This window comes from Oncorhynchus keta, chromosome 35, assembly GCF_023373465.1.
Source record: "Oncorhynchus keta strain PuntledgeMale-10-30-2019 chromosome 35, Oket_V2, whole genome shotgun sequence".
In the NCBI taxonomy this organism is placed as follows: domain Eukaryota; kingdom Metazoa; phylum Chordata; class Actinopteri; order Salmoniformes; family Salmonidae; genus Oncorhynchus; species Oncorhynchus keta.
In genome coordinates, this window is record NC_068455.1 from 5,040,355 (window position 1) to 5,067,400 (window position 27,046).

The 27,046-nt window shown below is 42.4% G+C and overlaps 1 protein-coding gene across 1 annotated transcript in view; it reads right to left on the minus strand.

Moving 5' to 3' along the window:
- Positions 1-273: 273 nt before the first annotated feature.
- Positions 274-27,046, minus strand: part of LOC127915622 (pleckstrin homology domain-containing family D member 1-like) — a 38,368-nt gene continuing 11,595 nt past the window's right edge. The window contains 14 exon segments of the mRNA XM_052495842.1: positions 274-377; positions 380-436; positions 672-815; positions 3,581-3,628; positions 3,631-3,724; positions 5,509-5,641; positions 8,686-8,702; positions 9,155-9,328; positions 9,504-9,597; positions 10,772-10,919; positions 11,140-11,231; positions 12,632-12,708; positions 15,304-15,393; positions 15,566-15,659. Coding sequence (XP_052351802.1) covers positions 274-377; positions 380-436; positions 672-815; positions 3,581-3,628; positions 3,631-3,724; positions 5,509-5,641; positions 8,686-8,702; positions 9,155-9,328; positions 9,504-9,597; positions 10,772-10,919; positions 11,140-11,231; positions 12,632-12,708; positions 15,304-15,393; positions 15,566-15,659 — 1,366 coding nt within the window.

The following is a 27,046-nucleotide window of genomic DNA, read 5'->3' on the forward strand; positions in this document are numbered from 1 at the left end:
ACATCATATTGAAGAGATGACATCATATTGAAGAGATGACATCATATTGAAGAGATGACATCATATTGAAGAGATGACATCATATTGAAGAGATTACATCATATTGAAGAGATTACATCATATTGAAGAGATGACATCCTAAAGATAATCCCGACCCAGCTACAACACCGTGGGAGCAGACGACAGGACTTGACACTATTACACTCTCACACACACACACACACACACACACACACACAATCCCTCCTCCCGCACCATCCCTCCCTATCTCTGTCAGTCATCTTTCTTGGCGGAGGTCTCCTGGTCGTGGCGTGTGATGATCTTGTAGACGCTCTTCCTGAAACAGCTGTCGGAGGTCAGTCGCCGGGCAGTCTCCTCAGGTCCTCCATGCTGGCGCCATCGCCACGGGCAACCACGAATGACTGGGAGTGTTTCACTGCAGAGGAAAAGACATGAGTGTGTGTGTGTCACAGGAAGTTGGTGGCAACTTAATTTGGGAGGACGGGGTTGTGGTAATAACTGGAGCGGAATGAGTGGAATGGTATCGAACACATCAAACACGTGGTTTCCATGGTTTCCCTGTGTTTGATGCCATTCCATTCACTCCGGTCCAGACATTATTATGAGCCGTGCTCGACCTCAGCAGCCTCCATGCGTATGTGTGTACTCACACCAGTGGTGTTTGGAGGCGCGTCTCTGGATCCGACAGCTCTTAATGCGTCGTGCTGTAGCCTTGTGGAGATACACAGCATTCTTCATTATAGAAGGGAGCTTGGCCTCGATCTCTGCAGCACAGATACACTCCTCAAAGAACCCTGGGTGAAGAACACACACACACACACATATCCCATGTAGCTATACTGGACAAAAATTACAAAAACACGTAAAAGGTTGGTCCCATGTTTCATGAAATAAAAGATCCCAGAAATGTTCAAGAGTTTGTGCACAAATATGTTTACATCAAATATGTTGTTGTTGGTGAACATCGCTGTTAGTGAACATTTCTCCAAGATAAGACAGCTGTGTGTGGTGTGGCATATCAAGAAGCTGATTAAACACATTTTGGGCTGGGGACAAAAAAAAGGCCACTCTAAAATGTGCAGTTTTGTCACACAACACAATGCCACAGACGTCTCAAGTTTGGGTGCAGCAAGCAATTGGCATTTCTCTACCATAAGCCGCCTCCAAACGTTACTTTAGACAATTTAGCAGTACGTCCAACCGGCCTCAAAACTGTAGACCTCATATAACCACGCCAGCCCAGGGCACATACGGCTTCTTCACCTGCGGGATCGTCTGAGACCAGCCACCTGGTCAGCTGATGAAACTGTGGGATGGTCTGAGACCAGCCACCCAGACAGCTGATGAAACTGTGGGATGGTCTGAGACCAGCCACCCAGACAGCTGATGAAACTGTGGGATGGTCTGAGACCAGCCACCTGGTCAGCTGATGAAACTGTGGGATGGTCTGAGACCAGCCACCTGGTCAGCTGATGAAACTGTGGGATGGTCTGAGACCAGCCACCCAGACAGCTGATGAAACTGTGGGATGGTCTGAGACCAGCCACCCAGACAGCTGATGACACTGTGGGATGGTCTGAGACCAGCCACCCAGACAGCTGATGACACTGAGGGATGGTCTGAGACCAGCCACCCAGTCAGCTGATGAAACTGAGGGTTTGTACAACCAAAGAATTGTCTCAGGGAAGCTCATTTGCGTGTTCGTCGTCCTCGCCAGAGTTTTGACCTGACTGCAGTTCGGAGTCGTAACCGACTTCAGTGGGGAAATGATCACCTTCGATGGCCACTGGCATGCTGGGGAAGTGTGTTCTTCACGGATGAATCCCAGTTTCAACTTTTATTGAGCAGATGTCAGACAGCTTATATGGCGTCGTGTGAGTTAGCTGTTAGCTGATGTCAACGTTGTGAACAGTGTGCCCCATGGTGGCGGTGGGGTTATGGTATGGGGCAAAGCTACGGACAATGAACAGAATTGCATTTTATCGATGTCAATTTGAATGCACAGAGATACCGTGACGGGATCCTGAGGCCCATTGTCATTCATCCACCACCATCACTTCATGTTTCAGCATGATAATTCACAGCCCCATGTCACAAGGATCTGTACACAATTCCTGTAAGCTGAAAATTTCCCAGTTCTTCCATGGCCTGCATACTCACCAGACATGTCACCCATTGAGCATGTTTGGGATGCTCTGGATCGACATGTGCGACAGAGTGTTCCTGTTCTTGCCAATATCCAGCAACTTCGCACAGCCATTAAAGAGGACTGGGACAACATTAAACAGGCCACAATCAACAGCCTGATCCACTCTATGCGAAGGAGAAGCGTTGCAAAGGAATGAGATACTGACTGGTTTTCTGATCCAGGTACCTGTGACCAACAGGGCCCTGATCTGTTTCACCTGTCTCTGTGTTTGTCTCCACCCCCCACCAGGTGTCTCCCCCCGTTATTCCCTGTGTATTTATACCTTAGTTTTCGGTTTGTCTGTTGCCAGATCGTCTTGTCCCGTCAAGTCCTACCAGCGTGTCCCCGTGTTTCCTGTGATCTAGTTTTTGTTTTCCCCCGTCTTCCCAGTTCTGACCTTTCGGCCTGTCCTTAACCTGATTCTGCCTGGTGTCCTGACTCTGATTTGGATTACGACTCTTTGCCTGCTGTCCTGTACCTGCCTGACTCTGATTTCTGCTGTCCTGTACTATAAAAAAAACAGACTCGTACTATCCACCTCCTGTATTTCAACCTGGGTCTTAGCCTGAGTTGTGATAACAGACGTATATCTCCATTCCCCATCATGTGAGATCCATAGATTAGGGCCGAATTAATTCATTTCAATTTGACTGATTTACTGTAAACTCAGTAACAATATTTTAAATTGTTGCGTTTACATTTTTGTTCAGTGTAGTTATGTTCCTCGCAGCACTCAGTAGTTGCTAGGACACTAAATATGACAGAAATAATATACTGTAGCAATAACTTGTTCTACCCAGGAGGAGGCAGGACAACTACACACATTATGAATTATCCTGGGTTAACTGAACCCTTTATGAATTATCCTGGGTTAACTAAACCCTTTATGAATTATTCTGGGTTAACTGAACCCTTTATGAATGATCCTGGGTTAACTGAACCCTTTATGAATGATCCTGGGTTAACTGAACCCTTTATGACTTATCCTGGGTTAACTGAACCCTTTATGACTTATCCTGGGTTATGACTGGGTTAACTGAACCCTTTATGAATGATCCTGAGACCCTTTAGAATATCCTGGGTTAACTGAACCCTTTATGACTTATCCTGGGTTAACTGAACCCTTTATGAATGATCCTGAACTGAACCAGTGATGTTTATGGCTGTGTGTTTATCTATGACTGTGTGTGATTTAGATGTGTTGTAAAGTGGCTGTTCCACTGTGTCATAAGGTGTATGTTTGTGTGTGCGTGAGCGTGCTAAATGACTTAAATGTGCGTGCGTGCGTGCGTGCGTGCGTGCGTGCGTGCGTGCGTGCGTGCGTGCGTCGTGCGTGCGTGCGTGCGTGCGTGTGTAGTAAGTGTAACTCACTCCTGAGGTTGTTGACGTCTCCCTTCATCTTGTCATCCTTCTCTTTGAGCGTTCCAGAGAGCTCAGACCTTTCTCCAGGTTCCGTAGAGCCTCCTCAGCCTGCTTCAACCTCCGCTCCAGCTCCATACGAGACTCAATCTCCACCTGGGACACAACAGGAGGTCAGGGCCCGTATTCACAAAGCATCTCAGAGTAGGAGGCCTGATCTAGGATCTGCCTTTTGGATAATTATGTCTTCTGTGACTAGGGGGCAGTATTTTCATTTTTGGAAAAATAACGTTCCAGTAGTAAACGGGATAATTTGTCAGGACAAGATGCTAGAATATGCATATAATTGACAGCTTAGGATAGAAAACACTCTAAAGTTTCCAAAACTGTAAAAATATTGCCTGTGAGTATAACAGAACTGATATTGCAGGTTGAAAGCCTGAGAAAATCCAATCTGGAAGTGCCTCATGTTTTGAAAGCGTTGCGTCCCTATTGAGCAGCGAATGGGCTATCAACCAGATTACTTTTCTCCGTATTCCCCAAGATGTCTACAGCATTGTTACGTAGTTTTACACATTTATGTTGAAGAATAAACGTAAGTGGCAACATTGTGCAACTGGTCACCTGATGGCTCCCAGAGTGATTCTCGAGTAAAATACAGAGGTAGCCATTATTCCAATCGGTCCTACTGAAAAACCAATTGTCCCGTTGGATATATTATCGAATAGATATTTGAAAAACACCTTGAGGATTGATTATAAACAACGTTTGCCATGTTTCTGTCGATATTATGGAGCTAATTTTGAATATTTTTCAGAGTTTTTGCGACTGCAATTTCCGGCCGATTTCTCAGCCAAACGTGAAGAACAAACGGAGCTATTTCGCCTACAAAAATTATATTTTTGGAAAAAGGAACATTTGCTATCTAACTGGGAGTCTCGTGAGTGAAAACATCCGAAGCTCATCAAAGGTAAACAATTTAATTTAATTGCTTTTCTGAATTCCGTGACCAAGTTACCTGCTGCTAGCTGGACAAAATGCTATGCTAGGCTATCGATAAACTTACACAAATGCTTGTCTAGCTTTGGCTGTAAAGCATATTTTGAAAATCTGAGATAACAGGGTGATTAACAAAATGCTAAGCTGTGTCTCAATATATTTCACTTGTGATTTTCATGAATAGGAATATTTTCTAGGAATATTTATGTCCGTTGCGTTATGCTAATTAGTGTCAGTCGATGATTACGCTCCCTCATGCGGGATAAGGGAGTCACTATTAATTAACAATGAAAAATAAAATCTCTTCATGAGACTCCCAGTTAGATAGCAAATGTTCCTTTATAGCTCCGTTTGTTCTTCAAGTTTGGCTGAGAAATCGGCCGGAAATTGCAGTCACGAAAACGGCAAAAATATTCCAAATTAGCTCCATAATATCGACAGAAACATGGCAAACGTTGTTTATAATCAATCCTCAATGTGTTTTTCAAATATTTATTCGATAATATATTGTCCATCGGGACAATTAATTTTTATTTTTTTATTTTTCAGTAGGACCAATTGGAGTAATGGCTACCTCTGTATTTTACGCGAGAATCTCTGGGGGCATCAGGTGACCACTTGCGCAATGTAGCCGCTACGGCTATTCTTCAATATAAATGCGTAAACTATGTCACAATGCTGTAGACACCTTGGGGAATACGTAGAAAGCGTAAGCTGGTTGATAGCACATTCACAGCTCAATAGGGACTCATTGGAACGCAGCGCTTTCAAAATATGGGGCACTTCTGGATTGGATTTTTCTCAGGCTTTCGCCTGCAACATCAGTTCTGTTATACTCACAGACAATATCTTTACAGTTTTGGAAACGTTAGAGTAGCTCTGGTTAAAAGTAGTGCACTATGTAGGGAATAGGGTGCCATTGGAGAGGCAGTGTGGTTTACCTTGAGTTCCACCTCAGTTTGCTTCTTGTCCACAGTGAGCTGTGTGAGGGACTGCTGTAAAGTCCTGGACTGACAGGAGTAGAACTCTCTTTCCTGTTGCAGAACTGTGGCACGCTGCTCATTCTCTGTTTGCCTGCAGGGGGAGCCAGAGAACACAGACAGTCATGTTAAACTGTGTCACGCTGCTCATTCTCCGTTAGCCTGCAGGGGGAGCCAGAGAACAGACAGTCATGTTAAACTGTGTCACGCTGCTCATTCTCCGTTAGCCTGCAGGGGGAGCCAGAGAACACACAGTCCTGTGCACCCTCGACTTGCACGCACACACATAGTCTGTCAGAGGTACAAAACACACACACACACAGTAACATACAGCTAGAGCGCGCACACACACATTGCCAGACACACAGTTGGAGGAAAGGTACTGTGCATACTAACACAATCCTGCAGTCCCCATCCACAGCAGGTCAATACTAGGCTAAGTGTTTAAAAGCCTTCCGCCCTGGGCATTTATATCGCTTACCTCTTACCCAACCTCTTACCTAATGAAGGAATTTGGTAGGATAATGTATCACAAGGGGATGTTAACCTCTTCAACCTATGGGGGCGCTATGTCATTATTGGATAAAAAACGTGCCCGTTTTAAGCGCAATATTTTGTCACGAAAAGATGCTCGACTATGCATATAATTGCCAGCTTTGGAAAGAAAACACTCTGACGTTTTCAAAACTGCAAAGATATTATCTGTGAGTGCCTCAGAACTGATCTTACAGGCGAAACCAAGATGAAACTTCAAACAGGAAATGAGCTGATTTTTGACGCTCTGTTTTACTATCGTCTCCTTATATGGCTGTGAATGTGCTGTGAACGAGCTTATGCGCTCTGCCGTTCGTCCAAGATGTCTGCAGCATTGTGACGTGTTTGTAGGCATATCATTGGAAGATTGACCATAAGAGACTACATTTACCTGGTGTCCCGCCCGGTGTCCTGTGTCGAAATTATTGCGTAATCTGTAGGTCCACGCGCGTTCCATATTCTTCAGAAGAGAAAGTCAACTGCCACGAAGGATTTATCGTCGATAGATATGTGAAAAACACCTTGAGGATTGATTCTAAACATCGGTTTGCCATGTTTCTGTCGATATTATGGAGTTAATTTGGAAAAAAGTCAGTGTTTTAATGACTTATTATTTTTTCTTTTTTTCTTACCCAAACGCGATGAACAAAACGGAGCGATTAGTCAACACAAATAATATTTTTTGTAAAAACGGAGCATTTGCTATCTAACTGAGAGTCTGCTCATTGAAAACATCTGATGTTCTTCAAAGGTAAATGATTTTATTTGAATCCTTTTCTGGTTTTTGTGAAAATGTTGCCTGCTGAATGCTAACGCTAAATGCTACGCTAGCTATCAATACAGTTACACAAATGCTTGTTTTGCAATGGTTGAGAAGCATATTTTGAAAATCTGAGATGACATTAACAAAAGGCTAAGCTTGAGAGCAAATAGATTCATTTCATTTCATTTGCGATTTTCATGAATAGTTAACGTTGCGTTATGGTAATGAGCTTGAGGCTGTAGTCACGATACCGGATCCGGGATGGCTCGACGCAAGAAGTTAATATCAGACACAAGCACAAGCAATGATCTGTTATAGGACAGAAGAAAGTCGTTCTGTAGGTCCTAATTTCCAGGGAATGCCCTGTGGGAAATTACAGAGGGCCTTGTTGCAGAGCTCTGCATTGGGGACACTTGATTGAGAGACATCCTCATTAGGCTTCACGGTGGAGCTCTGCAGCGAGGCCCTTCATTGAGAGAAACCCTCAATAGGCTTCACCATGGGGCTCTTCAATGTGACTCCGCCTTGAGAGATACCCACATTAGGCCTCACTGCGGAGCTCTGCAGTTGGGCCCGCCATTGACAGATACACTGCATTTTTTTTATACAACACTCATGTCTTTGGCATCATTAAACTGAAGATTAATTATTATTATGTGATTAAACTACTTAATCATGTAAATGTAATTAACAAGGAAGTCGGGGAACCAAGGAAAATATTCAGATTACAACGTTAGAATTTTCCTAATATAACTTTCAGATATTTTAATAGTCTTAGTCTTCTGATTAATGAATTATTCATAGTCTCATTCCAAACGTCGTAAATTGTTGGGTATCTGCACGAACCCAGTCTTCACTATGAGTTATCCATTTATCAATTGTCTTACATAATTTATTTATTAACTAACTAAATCATCACAGAAAGGCATAAACAAACAGTAGATGGTTACAAGGAAATGAAAGCAGATGTGCCCTAGTGGGTTAAACCGGCATCGTGGCTTGATGTACAAAAGGGAAGTGGGGGTCAACTGAGTTAAGACGACACACAGTTGATAATTATAACAATTGAAATGCTAATAAATTGCGCATGAACGCTCACTCATTCGGGAATAATTAATAATTAATAATGCAATCAATATATATATTTACGCTCAGTGTGTCATTGTGATCTCTGTTGAAAAGTTTATTTCTGTCGGAGAGTTTGTCCGCCCTCTCTCTCTCTCTGCCGTGGTTAGAATGGATAGTTCAGAGTAACATTCATTCGTGTTGTTATAGAATAGATGTTTCGGCGGTTGTCGGTCTTCACGTTCAATGATACCAAATTCCTAGCTGCAGACTAGTAATTAATATCAAAGACTTGTTCTTATTCTGTCGGTATCAATAGTCTAAGAGTTTAACCACGTGGGATGGTTAAAAGATTCAGCAATCTACTCAAACCTTATTTCCCTCTGTGATAGAGGTACTGGTTTGTTCTCAACCCTTAGCCCTCTAGTAATGGAGGTAAGCTGGTCTGAAATGGGAAAACCCAGGTGTTTTCTTCGGAACATAGAAAGGGGCTGTTATACAACAATTAGATGTAAGCCTCATAACTGAGAATGTTGTATAAACAGGATTATGGTAATGTGGCTGTATTGTCCCTCATAGGTTTCACAAAATTGTACCAAACGGACCAGTTCGTAGCTCGTTACTTCACCGATCTTTTATACCTTCTCCAGAATATAAATGTTGTTCGGACCACTAGTTCTGTGAGGTGGAAGAAATTCCTTTGTTCTCTCTATGAAAACTCTCTCTCTCTCTCTATACTGTCTGGCCATGAGGAAGATTCTCCTCTAGAAATGTACAACCTCTCTGACAGAGCCTGGTGTAAGGAGTATAGAGAGGGAGATGGTGCTCACTGTACCCAAAGAGGGCAACGTCATGACAACACTCATGCCCTCTGGTCAACACCAGTTTCCCATCACATCCTGATCCCAGTTACTGGTGCTTGTCGTTGGTTTGTCTGTTGAGGAATCAATGCACTTTTCCACTTTAATGGTTTTTCTCACCCTCATTAAACTCTTAGGCGGCCACAGGGTAGTCAGCTGTGATCAGACACAGGCAGGCTAACTTTCTGAAGGCGGACCAGCCGGCCCGGTCACATTCAGGCTGAATCTGAGGTCAGATCCTCTCTAATTTATCTGCTGCTTAATGTGTCTTTTATATGGTAGGATAATTATTATTATTATTTTTTACCAACTTATGAACTTTTCACACAAGACTGGACAAAAATAAGATCCATGTTCCTGGTCCTCTCACCTCTCCTCAGCCTGCTCCTTCTCTCTGCAGTTCCCTCATCTGCTCTTCAATGTGTCTCAGCTCCGATCGCAGTCCCGTGTCACCAGGCTGCACCTCCTGCTCCTCGTCCTTCTCTGGATGCTCAGCCCCCTGCTCAAGCTCCTTCTCCCTCAACAACTCCAGGGTTCGCTGCTTCTCATGGGACAGCTCCTGGAGGACCAGATCATGGATGTAATGAAGGTGTGTGTGTACCTGAGTGTGTGTGTGTGTGTGTGTGTGTGTGTATGTGTGTGTGTGTGTGTGTGTGTGTGTGTGTGTGTGTGTGTGTGTGTGTGTGTGTGTGTGTGTGTGTGTGTGTTTTTCTCCTCAAGTTCATTTTAAATACCTCAATAGATTTCTGAAGAAGTGTTGTTAAACTGTTCAGCTCCTCTTTTTCAGACTCCACACCTTTCAGAGACTGTGCTGTGCCGTCCAAGTCCCTGTCAACAACACGGTACACCACACAGTGTAATAGCAACACTCTCCACACTGAGAGCATCAAACCCACAGCAGATGGACCTGAGGATCAGAGTCTTAAGGCTAAGAGTTTTCACAGCAGTTTAGTTAACGCAGTGGATAAAGACGGAGATACGAGCTACATTCCTTATATTAAATGCACTTTAAAAGTATTACATGCATCTTTCTTACTCATATGTGGGGATTACTGTATATTATTATTACTGTATATTATTATTACTGTATATTATTATTACTGTATATTATTATTACTGTATATTACTTAATACTATATTTAATTTATTACTGTATTTAATTTATTACTGTATATTATTATTACTGTATATTATTATTACTGTATATTACTTAATAATATATTTAATTTATTACTGTATTTAATTTATTACTGTATATTATTATTACTGTATATTACTTAATACTGTATTTAATTTATTACGGTATATTATTACTATATATTACTTATTACTGTATTTTATTATTACTGTATATAAATTAATGTATTTTATTTATCACTTTATTACTGTATATTATTTATTATTGTACATTATATGTTACTGTATATTATTTAAAACTAAATTATTTATTTCTGAAAAGTATTTATTACTGTATTTATTTATTTATGTATATTATCTATTACTGTATATTATTTATTACTGTATTCATTTATGTATATTATTTATGTATGTATATTATCTATTACTGTATATTATTTATTACTGTATTTATTTCTGTATATTATTTATTTATGTATATTATTTATTACTGTATATTATCTATTACTGTATATTATTTATTACTGTATTTATTTATTACTGTATATTATCTATTACTGTATATTATCTATTACTGTATATTATTTATTACTGTATATTATCTATTACTGTATGTTATTTATTACTGTATTTATTTATTTCTGTATATTATCTATTACTGTATGTTATTTATTACTGTATATGATTTATTACTGTATATTATTTATTACTGTATATTATCTATTACTGTATATTATTTATTACTGTATATTATCTATTACTGTATATTATCTATTACTGTATATTATTTATTACTGTATATTATTTATTACTGTATTTATTATTGTAAATATCCCAGTTTATGTTCTCCATAGCTCTCTCTTACAGTTTGATCTGATCCTGCTCTGCTCTAAGCTCCATCACCAGCTCCTCAAACTTCTGCTTCTCCTCCTCCAGAACCAGGTTCAGACGTTCCAGATGCTCCTTCTGTTCTCGCTGCAGGCTCAGTTCTTCTGTCTCCTCCATCAGCTTGTCTGGGGTGACAAAACAGCCTGATCACTTGTTGTATATGGCCATTGTCTCCATGTGGGACTGTAAGCATCAAAACTAAAGAACAAAATTACTTTCAGCCCCTCGGACCTGCCACCCTGACCCATACCTGCCCATGTCCCCTTTCACCCATTCCCTCCTCTCTCCCCTGAACCAGGCCTTATGCCTCCTGCCTACCCATGCCTCCACAGTCCCTCTTCTTACCCAGGTACTCTTGCTTCTCCTTGGCCAGCTGCAGTCCCTGGGCTTCCAGGCTCTCTATCATGGCTTCTCCCAGTTGGGCGTTCTTCCAGGTGCTGGAGGTTTTAGACACTAGATGTTTAACAGCTTTAACACAGCATGTGGCCATATAGGTTTTATACAGCATGATCACCACCAGTACCACACAACAGTAGGTCACATATTCCACTATACAATTGCAGACCTGTGCAGCTCCTCCATGCATGTTTGAAGAGACTAAAGTCCCCCTCTAAGGTGGACCCTTTACTTAGAGTTAGACTTATAGACTTAACCCCTGCTGCCCCTGATAAGACAGTTAGTGGGGTCAGTTGGATTTAAAGAGGCAGTGTGGTCAGTTGGATTTAAAGGGGCAGTGTGGTCAGTTGGATTTAAAGAGGCAGTGTGGTCAGTTGGATTTAAAGAGGCAGTGTGGTCAGTTGGATTTAAAGAGGCAGTGTGGTCAGTTGGATTTAAAGTGGCAGTGTGGTCAGTTGGATTTAAAGAGGCAGTGTGGTCAGTTGGATTTAAAGAGGAGGTGTGGTCAGTTGGATTTAAAGAGGCAGTGTGGTCAGTTGGATTTAAAGAGGCAGTGTGGTCAGTTGGATTTAATTGCCAAGAATAGACTGACGAGTTTCAGAAGAAAGTCCTTTGTTTCTGGCCATTTTGAGTTTGTAATCGAACCCACAAATGCTGATGCTCCAGATACTCAACTAGTCTAAAGAAGGCCAGTTTTATTGCTTCTTTAATCAGGACAACAGTTTTCAGCTGTGCTAACATAATTGCAAATGGGTTTTCTAATGATAAATTAGCCTTTCAAAATTATAAACTTTGATGAGCTAACACAACGTGAGTGATGGCTGCTGATAAATGTAGATATTCCATAAAAAATCTGCCATTTCCAGCTACAATAGTCATTTACTACATTAACAATCTCTTCACTGTATTTCTGATCAATTTGACGTTATTTGTTTACAGTTGCAGTTTGTACAGCTAGATTTAAAGAGGCAGTGTGGTCAGTTGGATTTAAAGAGGCAGTGTGGTCAGTTGGATTTAAAGAGGCAGTGTGGTCAGTTGGATTTAAAGAGGCAGTGTGGTCAGTTGGATTTAAAGAGGCAGTGTGGTCAGTTGGATTTAAAGAGGAGGTGTGGTCAGTTGGATTTAAAGAGGCAGTGTGGTCAGTTGGATTTAAAGAGGCAGTGTGGTCAGTTGGATTTAAAGAGGCAGTGTGGTCAGTTGGATTTAAAGAGGCAGTGTGGTCAGTTGGATTTAAAGGGGCAGTGTGGTCAGTTGGATTTAAAGAGGAGGTGTGGTCAGTTGGATTTAAAGAGGCAGTGTGGTCAGTTGGATTTAAAGTGGCAGTGTGGTCAGTTGGATTTAAAGAGGCAGTGTGTAGTTTCAGTTTGTTTACAGTTACATTTAAAAAGGCAGTTTGAACAGCTAGATTTAAAGAGGCTTTATGTCGTAAATAGTGACTCACACTCTGCCAGACTCCTGCAGCATCTCCAGCCACTGGTTTTGTTCTGCCTCATTCTCTGCAGCCAGGACAATGTTACCCTGAGGGAGTAATAGAGCATCATCACATGATAATATACAATAGCATACATTATCATCACATGATAATATACAGTAGCATACATTATCATCACTAGATAATATACAATAGTATACATTATCATCACATGATAATATACAGTAGCATACATTATCATCACATGATACACAGTAGCATACATTATCATCACTAGATAATATACAGTAGCATACACTATCACTAGATAATATACAGTAGCATACATTATCATCACTAGATAATATACAGTAGCATACATTATCTTCACATCATGCATATATCCTGTGTGGCTCAGTTGGGCATGACACTCATAATGCCAGGATTGTTGGTTCGATTCCCACGGGGGACCAGTACGAACAACAACAAAACAGTATGAAATCATATGCACTGAATAAGAGACTGCTAAATTACAAAAATGTAATTTAAAAAAAGATTACATCACAAACAGTAGCGTGCATTATCACATGAGATATACAGTAGCATGCATTATCACATGAGAAATACAGTACTATGCATTATCACATTGGATATATCGTAGTGTGCATTATCACATGAAATATACAGTAATGTACATTATCACATGAGATATACAGTAGTGTGCATTGTCACATGAGATATACAGTAGCACACATTATCACATGAGATATACAGTAGTACAGTAGCATGCATTGTCAAATGAGATATACAGTAGCATGCATTATCACATGAGATATACAGTAGTACAGTAGCATGCATTGTCACATGAGATATACAGTAGCATGCATTATCACATGAGATATACAGTAGTACAGTGACATACATTATCGCATGAGATATACAGTAGTGTGGATTATCACATGAGATATACAGTAGCATGCATTATCACATGAGAAATGCAGTACTATGCATTATCACATGCGATATACGGTAGTGTGCATTATCACATGCGATATACAGTAGCATGCATTATCACATGAGATATATACAGTAGCATGCATTATCACATGAGATATACAGTAGTGAGCATTATCACATGAGATATACAGTAGCACACATTATCACATGAGATATACAGTAGCACACATTATCACATGAGAAATACAGTACTATGCATTATCACATGAGATATACAGTAGTGTGCATTATCACATGAGATATACAGTAGTGTGCATTATCACATGAGATATACAGTTGTGTGGATTATCACATGAGATATACAGTACTATGCATTATCACATGAGATATACAGTAACATACATTATCACATGAGAAATACAGTACTATGCATTATCACATGAGATATACAGTAGTGTGCATTATCACATGAGATATACAGTACTATGCATTATCACATGAGATATACAGTAGTGTGCATTATCACATGAGATATACAGTACTATGCATTATCACATGAGATATACAGTGGTGTGCATTATCACATGAGATATACAGTAGTGTGCATTATCACATGAGATATACAGTACTATGCATTATCACATGAGATATACAGTAACATACATTATCACATGAGATATACAGTAGTGTGCATTATCACATGAGATATACAGTACTATGCATTATCACATGAGATATACAGTAGTGTACATTATCACATGAGATATACAGTAGTGTGCATTGTCACATGAGATATACAGTAGCACACATTATCACATGAGATATACAGTAGTACAGTAGCATGCATTGTCAAATGAGATATACAGTAGCATGCATTATCACATGAGATATACAGTAGTACAGTAGCATGCATTGTCACATGAGATATACAGGAGCATGCATTATCACATGAGATATACAGTAGTACAGTGACATACATTATCGCATGAGATATACAGTAGTGTGGATTATCACATGAGATATACAGTAGCATGCATTATCACATGAGAAATGCAGTACTATGCATTATCACATGCGATATACGGTAGTGTGCATTATCACATGCGATATACAGTAGCATGCATTATCACATGAGATATATACAGTAGCATGCATTATCACATGAGATATACAGTAGTGAGCATTATCACATGAGATATACAGTAGCACACATTATCACATGATATATACAGTAGCACACATTATAACATGAGATATACAGTAGTGTGCATTATCACATGAGATATACAGTAACATACATTATCACATGAGAAATACAGTAGCACACATTATCACATGAGATATACAGTAGTGAGCATTATCACATGAGATATACAGTAGCACACATTATCACATGAGATATACAGTAGCACACATTATCACATGAGATATACAGTAGTGTGCATTATCACATGAGATATACAGTAACATACATTATCACATGAGAAATACAGTACTATGCATTATCACATGAGATATACAGTAGCACACATTATCACATGAGATATACAGTAGCACACATTATCACATGAGATATACAGTAGTGTGCATTATCACATGAGATATACAGTAACATACATTATCACATGAGAAATACAGTACTATGCATTATCACATGAGATATACAGTAACTGCCTGATAAATACAGAGATGTAGATTTCAAGTGTCTATTATTAAAAAGTTTATATTACTGTCTAAGTGCTTACAGTGAAGTCGGCATGATTTATAACCATGGCGAATGGCATGCCCTGGTCTTCCTTCGGATCCACAACACAGCCTCCTAAAGGGATCACACCCTGGGACAGACAGGATGAATACAACATAATGCATCAACTTCTCATAGTTGTGGTATATATATATATATATATATATATATACACACACACGTCATCATACATATGAGATATAATGTGAGAATATTGCAGACCTTTTGAGGTTAACACATGCACCATGTTGAGTAAAGCTCACCTTGGGGTGGATGTTAAAGTGTTTGTTGGTCTCGAAGCTTCTCTTCTCATTCTCCGCATAGTAGAGCAGGAAACTGTCTTTGATGATGAAGAATCTAGGAGGATGGAGAAAGTGTCATTAGTTGGAGGAGAATGAGGTACGGCAAAACTGGGCTAAAAAAGGGGCAGATAGACAGGCAAGCAGAGGCCAATAGACTGCATCCTGACTGGATCATTCTGGATTACTATGTACTGTAGGTTAAAAAAAACAACCAGGCAAGCACCAGCCTAGATAACCCACGCCACCAAGTCATACTAGCAGAGTCTGACAGAGGTTTACTAGATAACCCACAACACCAAGTCATACTAGCAGAGTCTGACAGAGGTTTACTAGCTAACCCACAACACCAAGTCATACTAGCAGAGTCTGACAGAGGTTTACTAGCTAACCCACAACACCAAGTCATACTAGCAGAGTCTGACAGAGGTTTACTAGCTAACCCACAACAGCAAGTCATACTAGCAGAGTCTGACAGAGGTTTACTAGCTAACCCACAACAGCAAGTCATACTAGCAGAGTCTGACAGAGGTTTACTAGCTAACCCACAACACCAAGTCATACTAGCAGAGTCTGACAGAGGTTTACTAGCTAACCCACAACACCAAGTCATACTAGCAGAGTCTGACAGAGGTTTACTAGATAACCCACAACACCAAGTCATACTAGCAGAGTCTGACAGAGGTTTACTAGCTAACCCACAACACCAAGTCATACTAGCAGAGTCTGACAGAGGTTTACTAGATAACCCAAGTCACCAAGTCATACTAGCAGAGTCTGACAGAGGTTTACTAGATAACCCAAGTCACCAAGTCATACTAGCAGAGTCTGAGAGAGGTTTACTAGCTAACCCACATCACCAAGTCATACTAGCAGAGTCTGACAGAGGTTTACTATCTAACCCACAACACCATGTCATACTAGCAGAGTCTGACAGAGGTTTACTAGATAACCCAAGTCACCAAGTCATACTAGCAGAGTCTGACAGAGGTTTACTAGCTAACCCACAACACCAAGTCATACTAGCAGAGTCTGACAGAGGTTTACTAGATAACCCAAGTCACCAAGTCATACTAGCAGAGTCTGACAGAGGTTTACTAGCTAACCCACAACACCAAGTCATACTAGCAGAGTCTGACAGAGGTTTACTAGCTAACCCACAACACCAAGTCATACTAGCAGAGTCTGACAGAGGTTTAACTAAGTCGTGTCTTTACGATCATTAACTGAAGACGTATAGTTTTTATCAAAGATTCTCTGTAATTAGCATTTCGTGATGAACTAATCAGGCAAATGTAATTAATTAGGAAGTTGGGGCACCAAGGAAAATATTCAGATTACAAAGTTATAATTTTCCTAATATAACTTTTCAGATATTTTAATATCTGATCAATTAGTCTTCTGATTAATGACTTATTCTTTATTTTACCTCACGTTAGTCTCATTCCAAACGTTGTAAATTGTTGGTTATCTGCACGAACCCAGTCTTCACTATGAGTCATGCATACATCAATTGTCTTAAATAATGTATTTACTAACTAAGTAATTCACAGAAATGCATAAACAAACAGTAGATAGTTACAAGGAAATGATAACGAGTTTCCCTAGTGGGATAAACCGGCATCGCGGCTAGGTGTACAAAAGGAAAGTGGGGGTCAACTGAGATAAGACAACACACAGATGATAATAATAACAATTGAAATGCTAATCCTTTTCACATGAACACTCACTCATTCAGGAACAATTGCAATCAATACATATATTTACGCTCAGTGTGTCGTCGGGTCTCTCTCTCTCTCTCTCAGAGTGACATTCATTCATATCGTTATAGAATGGATGTTTCGGGGGTTGTCGTTCTTCGCGTTCAATGATACCGAATTCCTAGCTGCAGACTAGTAATTAATATCAAAGACTTGTTCTTATTCTGTCAGCATCGATAGTCTAAGAGTTTAACCACATAGGATGGTTAAAAGATTCTGCCATCTACTCAAACCTTGCCCCTCTCGTTATCGAGGTAAGCTGGTCTGCAACCTTTGTCCTCTCGTAATTGAGAGAAACATGGTCTGTTGAGAAATTCTCACGGTGGGAGTTTTATTTGGAAGAGCAGAAAAGGCTGTCTCATGACACCAGGTCCTAACTGTGCTCATGGGGGCGTGCCAGTGACTTAAGTGAAACTTTACACAGAAATACAATTCTCTCACATTACATCATTACATAGCATCCCATAATTTCACAAATAGTTTAATCCTTCCTCAATCATCCTGTACAACAATTAGATGTAAGCCTCATATCTGAAGCTATTGTATAAACAGCATTATGGTAATGTGGCCGTATCGTCTCCCATGTGTTTAAAAAAATTGTACCAAACGGACCAGTTCGTAGCTGGATTCTTTACCGATCTTTTATACCTTCTCCAGAACATAAATGTTGTTCGGACCTCAAGTTCTGTGAGGTGGAAGAAATTCCTTTGTTCTCTATGAAAACTCTACTCTCTCTCTATACTGTGGCCATGAGGAGATAATCTCCTCCAGGAATTTACGATCTCTCTCTGACCACAGCAGCCTGGGTGTAGGAGACAGGGGGGGGTAGGGGGATGGTGCATAGAAAAGGGCTGGTTATGTAGCTATAATGAACAAAAATGTAAACACAACATGTAAAGTGTTGGTTTCATGAGCTGAAATAAAAGTTTGCAGAAATGTTCAATATGCACAAAAAGCTTAGTTCTCTCAAATTTTCCGCCCTAATTTCTTTACCTCCCTGTTAGTGTGCATTTCTCCTTTGCCACAATAATCCACCTGACAGGTGTGTCATATCAAGAATCTGATTAAACAGCATGATCATTACACAGGTGCACCTTGTGCTGGGGGACAATAAAAGGCAACTCTAAAATGTTAAGTTTTGTTACACAACACAATGCCACAGATGTCTCAAGTTTTGAGGGCGTGTGCAATTGGCATGCTGACTGCAGGAATGTTAATTTCTCTACCATAAGCCGCCTCCAACGTTGTTTTAGAGAATTTGGCAGGGTATGTTCAATTGGCCTCACAACCGCAGACCATGTGTAACCACGTCAGCCCAGGATCTCCACATCTGGCTTCTTCACCAGCGGGATCCCCTGGGTGAGTGGGGTGCTCAGGAGTAATTCATTTTGTGGGGAAAAACTGATTCTGATTGTCTGGGCCTGGCTCCACCCACACCTGCACCTCTGCTCAGTCGTAGATTAGGGCCTAATCTATTTATTTCAATTGAGTGATTTCCTTATATGAACTGTAACTCAGTAAAATCGTTGAAAATGTTGCATGTTGCGTTTATATTTTTGTTCTGTATTTATTATGATAATCATTATCACTATCATCGTTAGCATAGCTGCCGTTAGCTAGCCAGCTACCCAACTTGCTAGAGTTACCTAAATAGCTAGCTACCTAGATAGCTCACGTTAGCCTGTCTCAATACTCGGATTTGGCTTGGAAACACGATAATATATATATTTTTAAAGAGAGAAGAATACTTAGTAAGAAAACCTTTTATCATCGTTGTGAGGTCCCCAGATTGACTTCAGATGCAGTAGAACTTTAGCCAGCTAACTAAGATGAATGGAACCACCGTATTTTAGCTAGCTAACATTAGCATTGCTAGCAATTTGCTAGTAACAGTAATGGAAACATGGCCATCTTTTTAAAAATACATTTGACAACATCATATGGTAATGTTGTTTCCTACTAATTATTTGTCTACTTTAGCAATGTCATTGTATTTCCAATCTCGAGCCAGTCAGTCTACATCGCATAGAAGTAGCTTCCAAATGAGATTTCTCTCATTTCTCGAGCTATGATTATATTTGAGGGATGTAGACAATCGTCAACCCTGTTTTTCTGTCAGACAGTGCACAGTTGGGTGCCAGATTTATCCCCTTGTCAGGAACAGATGACCAGAAGGAGCAAAGGTAATGTGACTGCAATGGTCATGAACAGATGCCAGATTGCAATGGTCATGAACAGATGCCAGAGACCTACCAGAAGGAGAAGAGGTAATGTGATTGCAATGGTTTTAGCGACCAACTAAAAATAATTTCATTCACTTTTCACTTGCTGTTTTTACAGCTTGTCAGGCAAGACCTCAGAATAAAAGTGTCATGCCACAGAAGTATCCTTGTGACACCTCCTCCATTGTTGCCAGAGTCTCCCTCGACTCCTATGATAGAAGTACCGTTGTGACACCTAGCCTGATGGAACCAGCCTGATCACCATATAATGTCCAGGGTATAACCTAGCCTCAAATCAAATCAAATCAAATCAAATCAAATTTATTTCAAATCAAATCAAATCAAATTTATTTATATAGCCCTTCGTACATCAGCTGATATCTCAAAGTGCTGTACAGAAACCCAGCCTAAAACCCCAAACAGCAAACAATGCAGGTGTAAAAGCACGGTGGCTAGGAAAAACTCCCTAGAAAGGCCAAAACCTAGGAAGAAACCTAGAGAGGAACCGGGCTATGTGGGGTGGCCAGTCCTCTTCTGGCTGTGCCGGGTAGAGATTATAACAGAACATGACCAAGATGTTCAAATGTTCATAAATGACCAGCATGGTCGAATAATAATAAGGCAGAACAGTTGAAACTGGAGCAGCAGCAGTCAGGTGGAATGGGGACAGCAAGGAGCCATCATGTCAGGTAGTCCTGGGGCACTGTCCTAGGGCTCAGGTCCTCCGAGAGAGAGAGAAAGAAAGAGAGAATTAGAGAGAGCATATGTGGGGTGGCCAGTCCTCTTTGGCTGTGCCGGGTGGAGATTATAACAGAACGTGGCCAAGATGTTCAAATGTTCATAAATGACCCAGCATGGTTGAAAAATCAAATCAAATTTTATTTGTCACATACACATGGTTAGCAGATGTTAAATGCGAGTGTAGCGAAATGCTTGTGCTTCTAGTTCCGACAATGCAGTGATAACCAACAAGTAATCTAACTAACAATTCCAAAACTACTGTCTTATACACAGTGTAAGGGGATAAGGAATATGTACATAAGGATATATGAATGAGTGATGGTACAGAGCAGCATACAGTAGATGGTATCGAGTACAGTATATACATATGAGATGAGTGTGTAGACAAAGTAAACAAAGTGGCATAGTTAAAGTGGCTAGTGATACATGTGTTACATAAGGATGCAGTCGATGATGTAGAGTACAGTATATACATATGCATATGAGATGAATAATGTAGGGTAAGTAACATTATATAAGGTAGCATTGTTTAAAGTGGCTAGTGATATATTTACATAATTCCCATCAATTCCCATTATTAAAATGGCTGGAGTTGGGTCAGTGTCAATGACAGTGTGTTGGCAGCAGCCACTCACACTGTTAGTGGTGGCTGTTTAACAGTCTGATGGCCTTGAGATAGAAGCTGTTTTTCAGTCTCTCGGTCCCAGCTTTGATGCACCTGTACTGACCTCGCCTTCTGGATGATAGCGGGGTGAACAGGCAGTGGTTCGGGTGGTTGATGTCCTTGATGATCTTTATGGCCTTCCTGTAACAACGGGTGGTGTAGGTGTCCTGGAGGGCAGGTAGTTTGCCCCCGGTGATGCGTTGTGCAGTCCTCACTACCCTCTGGAGAGCCTTACGGTTGAGGGCGGAGCAGTTGCCGTACCAGGCGGTGATACAGCCCGCCAGGATGCTCTCGATTGTGCATCTGTAGAAGTTTGTGAGTGCTTTTGGTGACAAGCCGAATTTCTTCAGCCTCCTGAGGTTGAATAGGCGCTGCTGCGCCTTCTTCACGACGCTGTCAGTGTGAGTGGACCAATTCAGTTTGTCTGTGATGTGTATGCCGAGGAACTTAAAACTAGCTACCCTCTCCACTACTGTTCCATCGATGTGGATAGGGGGTGTTCCCTCTGCTGTTTCCTGAAGTCCACAATCATCTCCTTAGTTTTGTTGACGTTGAGTGTGAGGTTATTTTCCTGACACCACACTCCGAGGGCCCTCACCTCCTCCCTGTATGCCGTCTCGTCGTTGTTGGTAATCAAGCCTACCACTGTTGTGTCGTCCGCAAACTTGATGATTGAGTTGGAGGCGTGCGTGGCCACGCAGTCGTGGGTGAACAGGAGTACAGGAGAGGGCTCAGAACGCACCCTTGTGGGGCCCCCGTGTTGAGGATCAGCGGGGAGGAGATGTTGTTGCCTACCCTCACCACCTGGGGGCGGCCCGTCAGGAAGTCCAGTACCCAGTTGCACAGGGCGGGGTCGAGACCCAGGGTCTCGAGCTTGATGACGAGCTTGGAGGGTACTATGGTGTTGAATGCCGAGCTGTAGTCGATGAACAGCATTCTCACATAGGTATTCCTCTTGTCCAGGTGGGTTAGGGCAGTGTGCAGTGTGGTTGAGATTGCATCGTCTGTGGACCTATTTGGGCGGTAAGCAAATTGGAGTGGGTCTAGGTGGAGGTGATATGGTCCTTGACTAGTCTCTCAAAGCACTTCATGATGACGGAAGTGAGTGCTACGGGCGGTAGTCGTTTAGCTCAGTTACCTTAGCTTTCTTGGGAACAGGAACAATGGTGGCCCTCTTGAAGCATGTGGGAACAGCAGACTGGTATAGGGATTGATTGAATATGTCCGTAAACACACCGGCCAGCTGGTCTGCGCATGCTCTGAGGGCGCGGCTGGGGATGCCGTCTGGGCCTGCAGCCTTGCGAGGGTTACAACGTTTAAATGTCTTACTCACCTCGGCTGCAGTGAAGGAGAGACCGCATGTTTCCGTTGCAGGCCGTGTCAGTGGCACTGTATTGTCCTCAAAGCGGGCAAAAAGTTATTTAGTCTGCCTGGGAGCAAGACATCCTGGTCCGTGACTGGGCTGGATTTCATCTTGTAGTCCGTGATTGACTGTAGACCCTGCCACATGCCTCTTGTGTCTGAGCCGTTGAATTGAGATTCCACTTTGTCTCTGTACTGACGCTTAGCTTGTTTAATAGCCTTGCGGAGGGAATAGCTGCACTGTTTGTATTCAGTCATGTTGCCAGACACCTTGCCCTGATTAAAAGCAGTGGTTCGCGCTTTCAGTTTCACGCGAATGCTGCCATCAATCCACGGTTTCTGGTTAGGGAATGTTTTTATCGTTGCTATGGGAACGACATCTTCGACGCACGTTCTAATGAACTCGCACACCGAATCAGCGTATTCGTCAATATTCCCATCTGACGCAATACGAAACATGTCCCAGTCCACGTGATGGAAGCAGTCTTGGAGTGTAGAGTCAGCTTGGTCTGACCAGCGTTGGACAGACCTCAGCGTGGGAGCCTCTTGTTTGAATTTCTGCCTGTAGGCAGGGATCAGCAAAATGGAGTCGTGGTCAGCTTTTCCGAAAGGGGGCGGGGCAGGGCCTTATATGCGTCGCGGAAGTTAGAGTAACAATGATCCAAGGTTTTACCACCCCTGGTTGCGCAATCGATATGCTGATAAAATTTAGGGAGTCTTGTTTTCAGATTGGCTTTGTTAAAATCCCCAGCTACAATGAATGCAGCCTCCGGATAAATGGTTTCCAGTTTGCAAAGAGTTAAATAAAGTTCGTTCAGAGCCATCGATGTGTCTGCTTGGGGGATATATACGGCTGTGATTATAATCGAAGAGAATTCTCTTGGAAGATAATGCGGTCTACATTTGATTGTGAGGAATTCTAAATCAGGTGAACAGAAGGATTTGAGTTCCTGTATGTTTCCTTCATCACACCATGTCCCGTTAGTCATGAGGCATACGCCCCCGCCACTCTTCTTACCAGAGAGATGTTTGTTTCTGTCCGCGCGATGCGTGGAGAAACCCGTTGGCTGCACCGCCCTGGATAGCGTCTTCCCAGTAAGCCATGTTTCCGTAAAGCAAAGAACGTTACAGTCTCTGATGTCCCTCTGGAATGCCACCCTTGCTCGGATTTCATCAACCTTGTTGTCGAGAGACTGGACATTGGCAAGAAGAATACTGGGAAGTGGTGCGCGATGTGCCCTTTTTCGGAGTCTGACCAGAACACCGCCGCGTTTCCCTCTTTTTCGTAGTCGTTTCCTTGGGTCGCTGCAAGCGATCCATTCCGTTGTCCTGTTTGTAAGGCAGAACACAGGATCCGCGTCGCGGAAAACATATTCTTGGTCGTACTGATGGTGAGTTGACGCTGATCTTATATTCAGTAGTTCTTCTCGACTGTATGTAATGAAACCTAAGATGACCTGGGGTACTAATGTAAGAAATAACACGTAAAAAACAAAAAACTGCATAGTTTCCTAGAACGCCGAAGCGAGGCGGCCATCTCAGTCGGCGCCGGAACCAGCCTGATCACCATATAATGTCCAGGGTATAACCTAGCCTGGTGGAACCAGCCTGATCACCATATAATGTCCAGGGTATAACCTAGCCTGAAGGAACCAGCCTGATCACCATATAATGTCCAGGGTATAACCTAGCCTGATGGAACCAGCCTGATCACCATATAATGTCCAGGGTATAACCTAGCCTGCTGGAACCAGCCTGAGCACCATATAATGTCCAGGGTATAACCTAGCCTGGTGGAACCAGCCTGATCACCATATAATGTCCAGGGTATAACCTAGCCTGGTGGAACCAGCCTGATCACCATATAATGTCCAGGGTATAACCTAGCCTGGTGGAACCAGCCTGATCACCATATAATGTCCAGGGTATAACCTAGCCTGATGGAACCAGCCTGATCACCATATAATGTCCAGGGTATAACCTAGCCTGATGGAACCAGCCTGATCACCATATAATGTCCAGGGTATAACCTAGCCTGATGGAACCAGCCTGATCACCATATAATGTCCAGGGTATAACCTAGCCTGATGGAACCAGCCTGATCACCATATAATGTCCAGGGTATAACCTAGCCTGGTGTGAACCAGCCTGATCACCATATAATGTCCAGGGTATAACCTAGCCTGGTGGAACCAGCCTGATCACCATATAATGTCCAGGGTATAACCTAGCCTGGTGGAACCAGCCTGATCACCATATAATGTCCAGGGTATAACCTAGCCTGGTGGAACCAGCCTGATCACCATATAATGTCCAGGGTATAACCTAGCCTGGTGGAACCAGCCTGATCACTGAGTTCACCATATAATGTCCAGGGTATAACCTAGCCTGGTGGAACCAGCCTGATCACCATATAATGTCCAGGATATAACCTAGCCTGATGGAACCAGGCCTGATCACCATATAATGTCCAGGGTATAACCTAGCCTGGTGGAACCAGCCTGATCACCATATAATGTCCTGGGTATAACCTAGCATGGTAGAACCAGCCTGATCACCATATAATGTCCAGGGTATAACCCAGCCTGATGGAACCAGCCTGATCACCATATAATGTCCAGGGTATAACCTAGCCTGATGGAACCAGCCTGAGCACCATATAATGTCCAGGGTATAACCTAGCCTGATGGAACCAGGCCTGATCACCATATAATGTCCAGGATATAACCTAGCCTGGTATGAACCAGCCTGATCACCATATAATGTCCTGGGTATAACCTAGCCTGGTGGAACCAGCCTGATCACCATATAATGTCCAGGGTATAACCTAGCCTGATGTAACCAGCCTGATCACCATATAATGTCTAGGGTATAACCTAGCCTGATGGAACCAGCCTGATCACCATATAATGTCCAGGGTATAACCTAGCCTGGTGGAAACCAGCCTGATCACCATATAATGTCCAGGGTATAACCTAGCCTGGTGGAACCAGCCTGATCACCATATAATGTCCAGGGTATAACCTAGCCTGGTGGAACCAGCCTGATCACCATATAATGTCCAGGGTATAACCTAGCCTGGTGGAACCAGCCTGATCACTGAGTTCACCATATAATGTTCAGGGTATAACCTAGCCTGGTGGGAACCAGCCTGATCACCATATAATGACCAGGGTATAACCTAGCATGGTAGAACCAGCCTGATCACCATATAATGTCCAGGGTATAACCCAGCCTGGTGGAACCAGCCTGATCACCATATAATGTCCTGGGTATAACCTAGCCTGGTGTGAACCAGCCTGATCACCATATAATGTCCAGGGTATAACCTAGCCTGATGGAACCAGCCTGATCACCATATAATGTCCAGGGTATAACCTAGCCTGGTGTAAACCAGCCTGATCACCATATAATGTCCAGGGTATAACCTAGCCTGGTGGAACCAGCCTGATCACCATAGAATGTCCAGGGTATAACCTAGCCTGGTGGAACCAGCCTAATCACCATATAATGTCCAGGGTATAACCTAGCCTGATGGAACCAGCCTGATCACCATATAATGTCCAGGGTATAACCTAGCCTGATGGAACCAGGCCTGATCACCATATAATGTCCAGGGTATAACCTAGCCTGATGGAACCAGGCCTGATCACCATATAATGTCCAGGGTATAACCTAGCCTGGTGGAACCAGCCTGATCACCATATAATGACCAGGGTATAACCTAGCATGGTAGAACCAGCCTGATCACAATATAATGTCCAGGGTATAACCCAGCCTGGTGGAACCAGCCTGATCCCCATATAATGTCCAGGGTATAACCTAGCCTGGTATGAACCAGCCTGATCACCATATAATGTCCTGGGTATAACCTAGCCTGGTGTGAACCAGCCTGATCACCATATAATGTCCAGGGTATAACCTAGCCTGATGGAACCAGCCTGATCACCATATAATGTCCTGGGTATAACCTAGCCTGATGGAACCAGCCTGATCACCATATAATGTCCAGGGTATAACCTAGCCTGATGGAACCAGCCTGATCACCATATAATGTCCTGGGTATAACCTAGCCTGATGGAACCAGCCTGATCACCATATAATGTCCAGGGTATAACCTAGCCTGATGGAACCAGCCTGATCACCATATAATGTCCTGGGTATAACCTAGCCTGGTGTGAACCAGCCTGATCACCATATAATGTCCAGGGTATAACCTAGCCTGATGGAACCAGCCTGATCACCATATAATGTCCTGGGTATAACCTAGCCTGATGGAACCAGCCTGATCACCATATAATGTCCAGGGTATAACCTAGCCTGATGGAACCAGCCTGATCACCATATAATGTCCAGGGTATAACCTAGCCTGGTGTAAACCAGCCTGATCACCATATAATGTCCAGGGTATAACCTAGCCTGGTGGAACCAGCCTGATCACCATATAATGTCCAGGGTATAACCTAGCCTGGTGGAACCAGCCTGATCACCATATAATGTCCAGGGTATAACCTAGCCTGGTGGAACCAGCCTGATCACCATATAATGTCCAGGGTATAACCTAGCCTGGTGGAACCAGCCTGATCACTGAGTTCACCATATAATGTTCAGGGTATAACCTAGCCTGGTGGGAACCAGCCTGATCACCATATAATGACCAGGGTATAACCTAGCATGGTAGAACCAGCCTGATCAC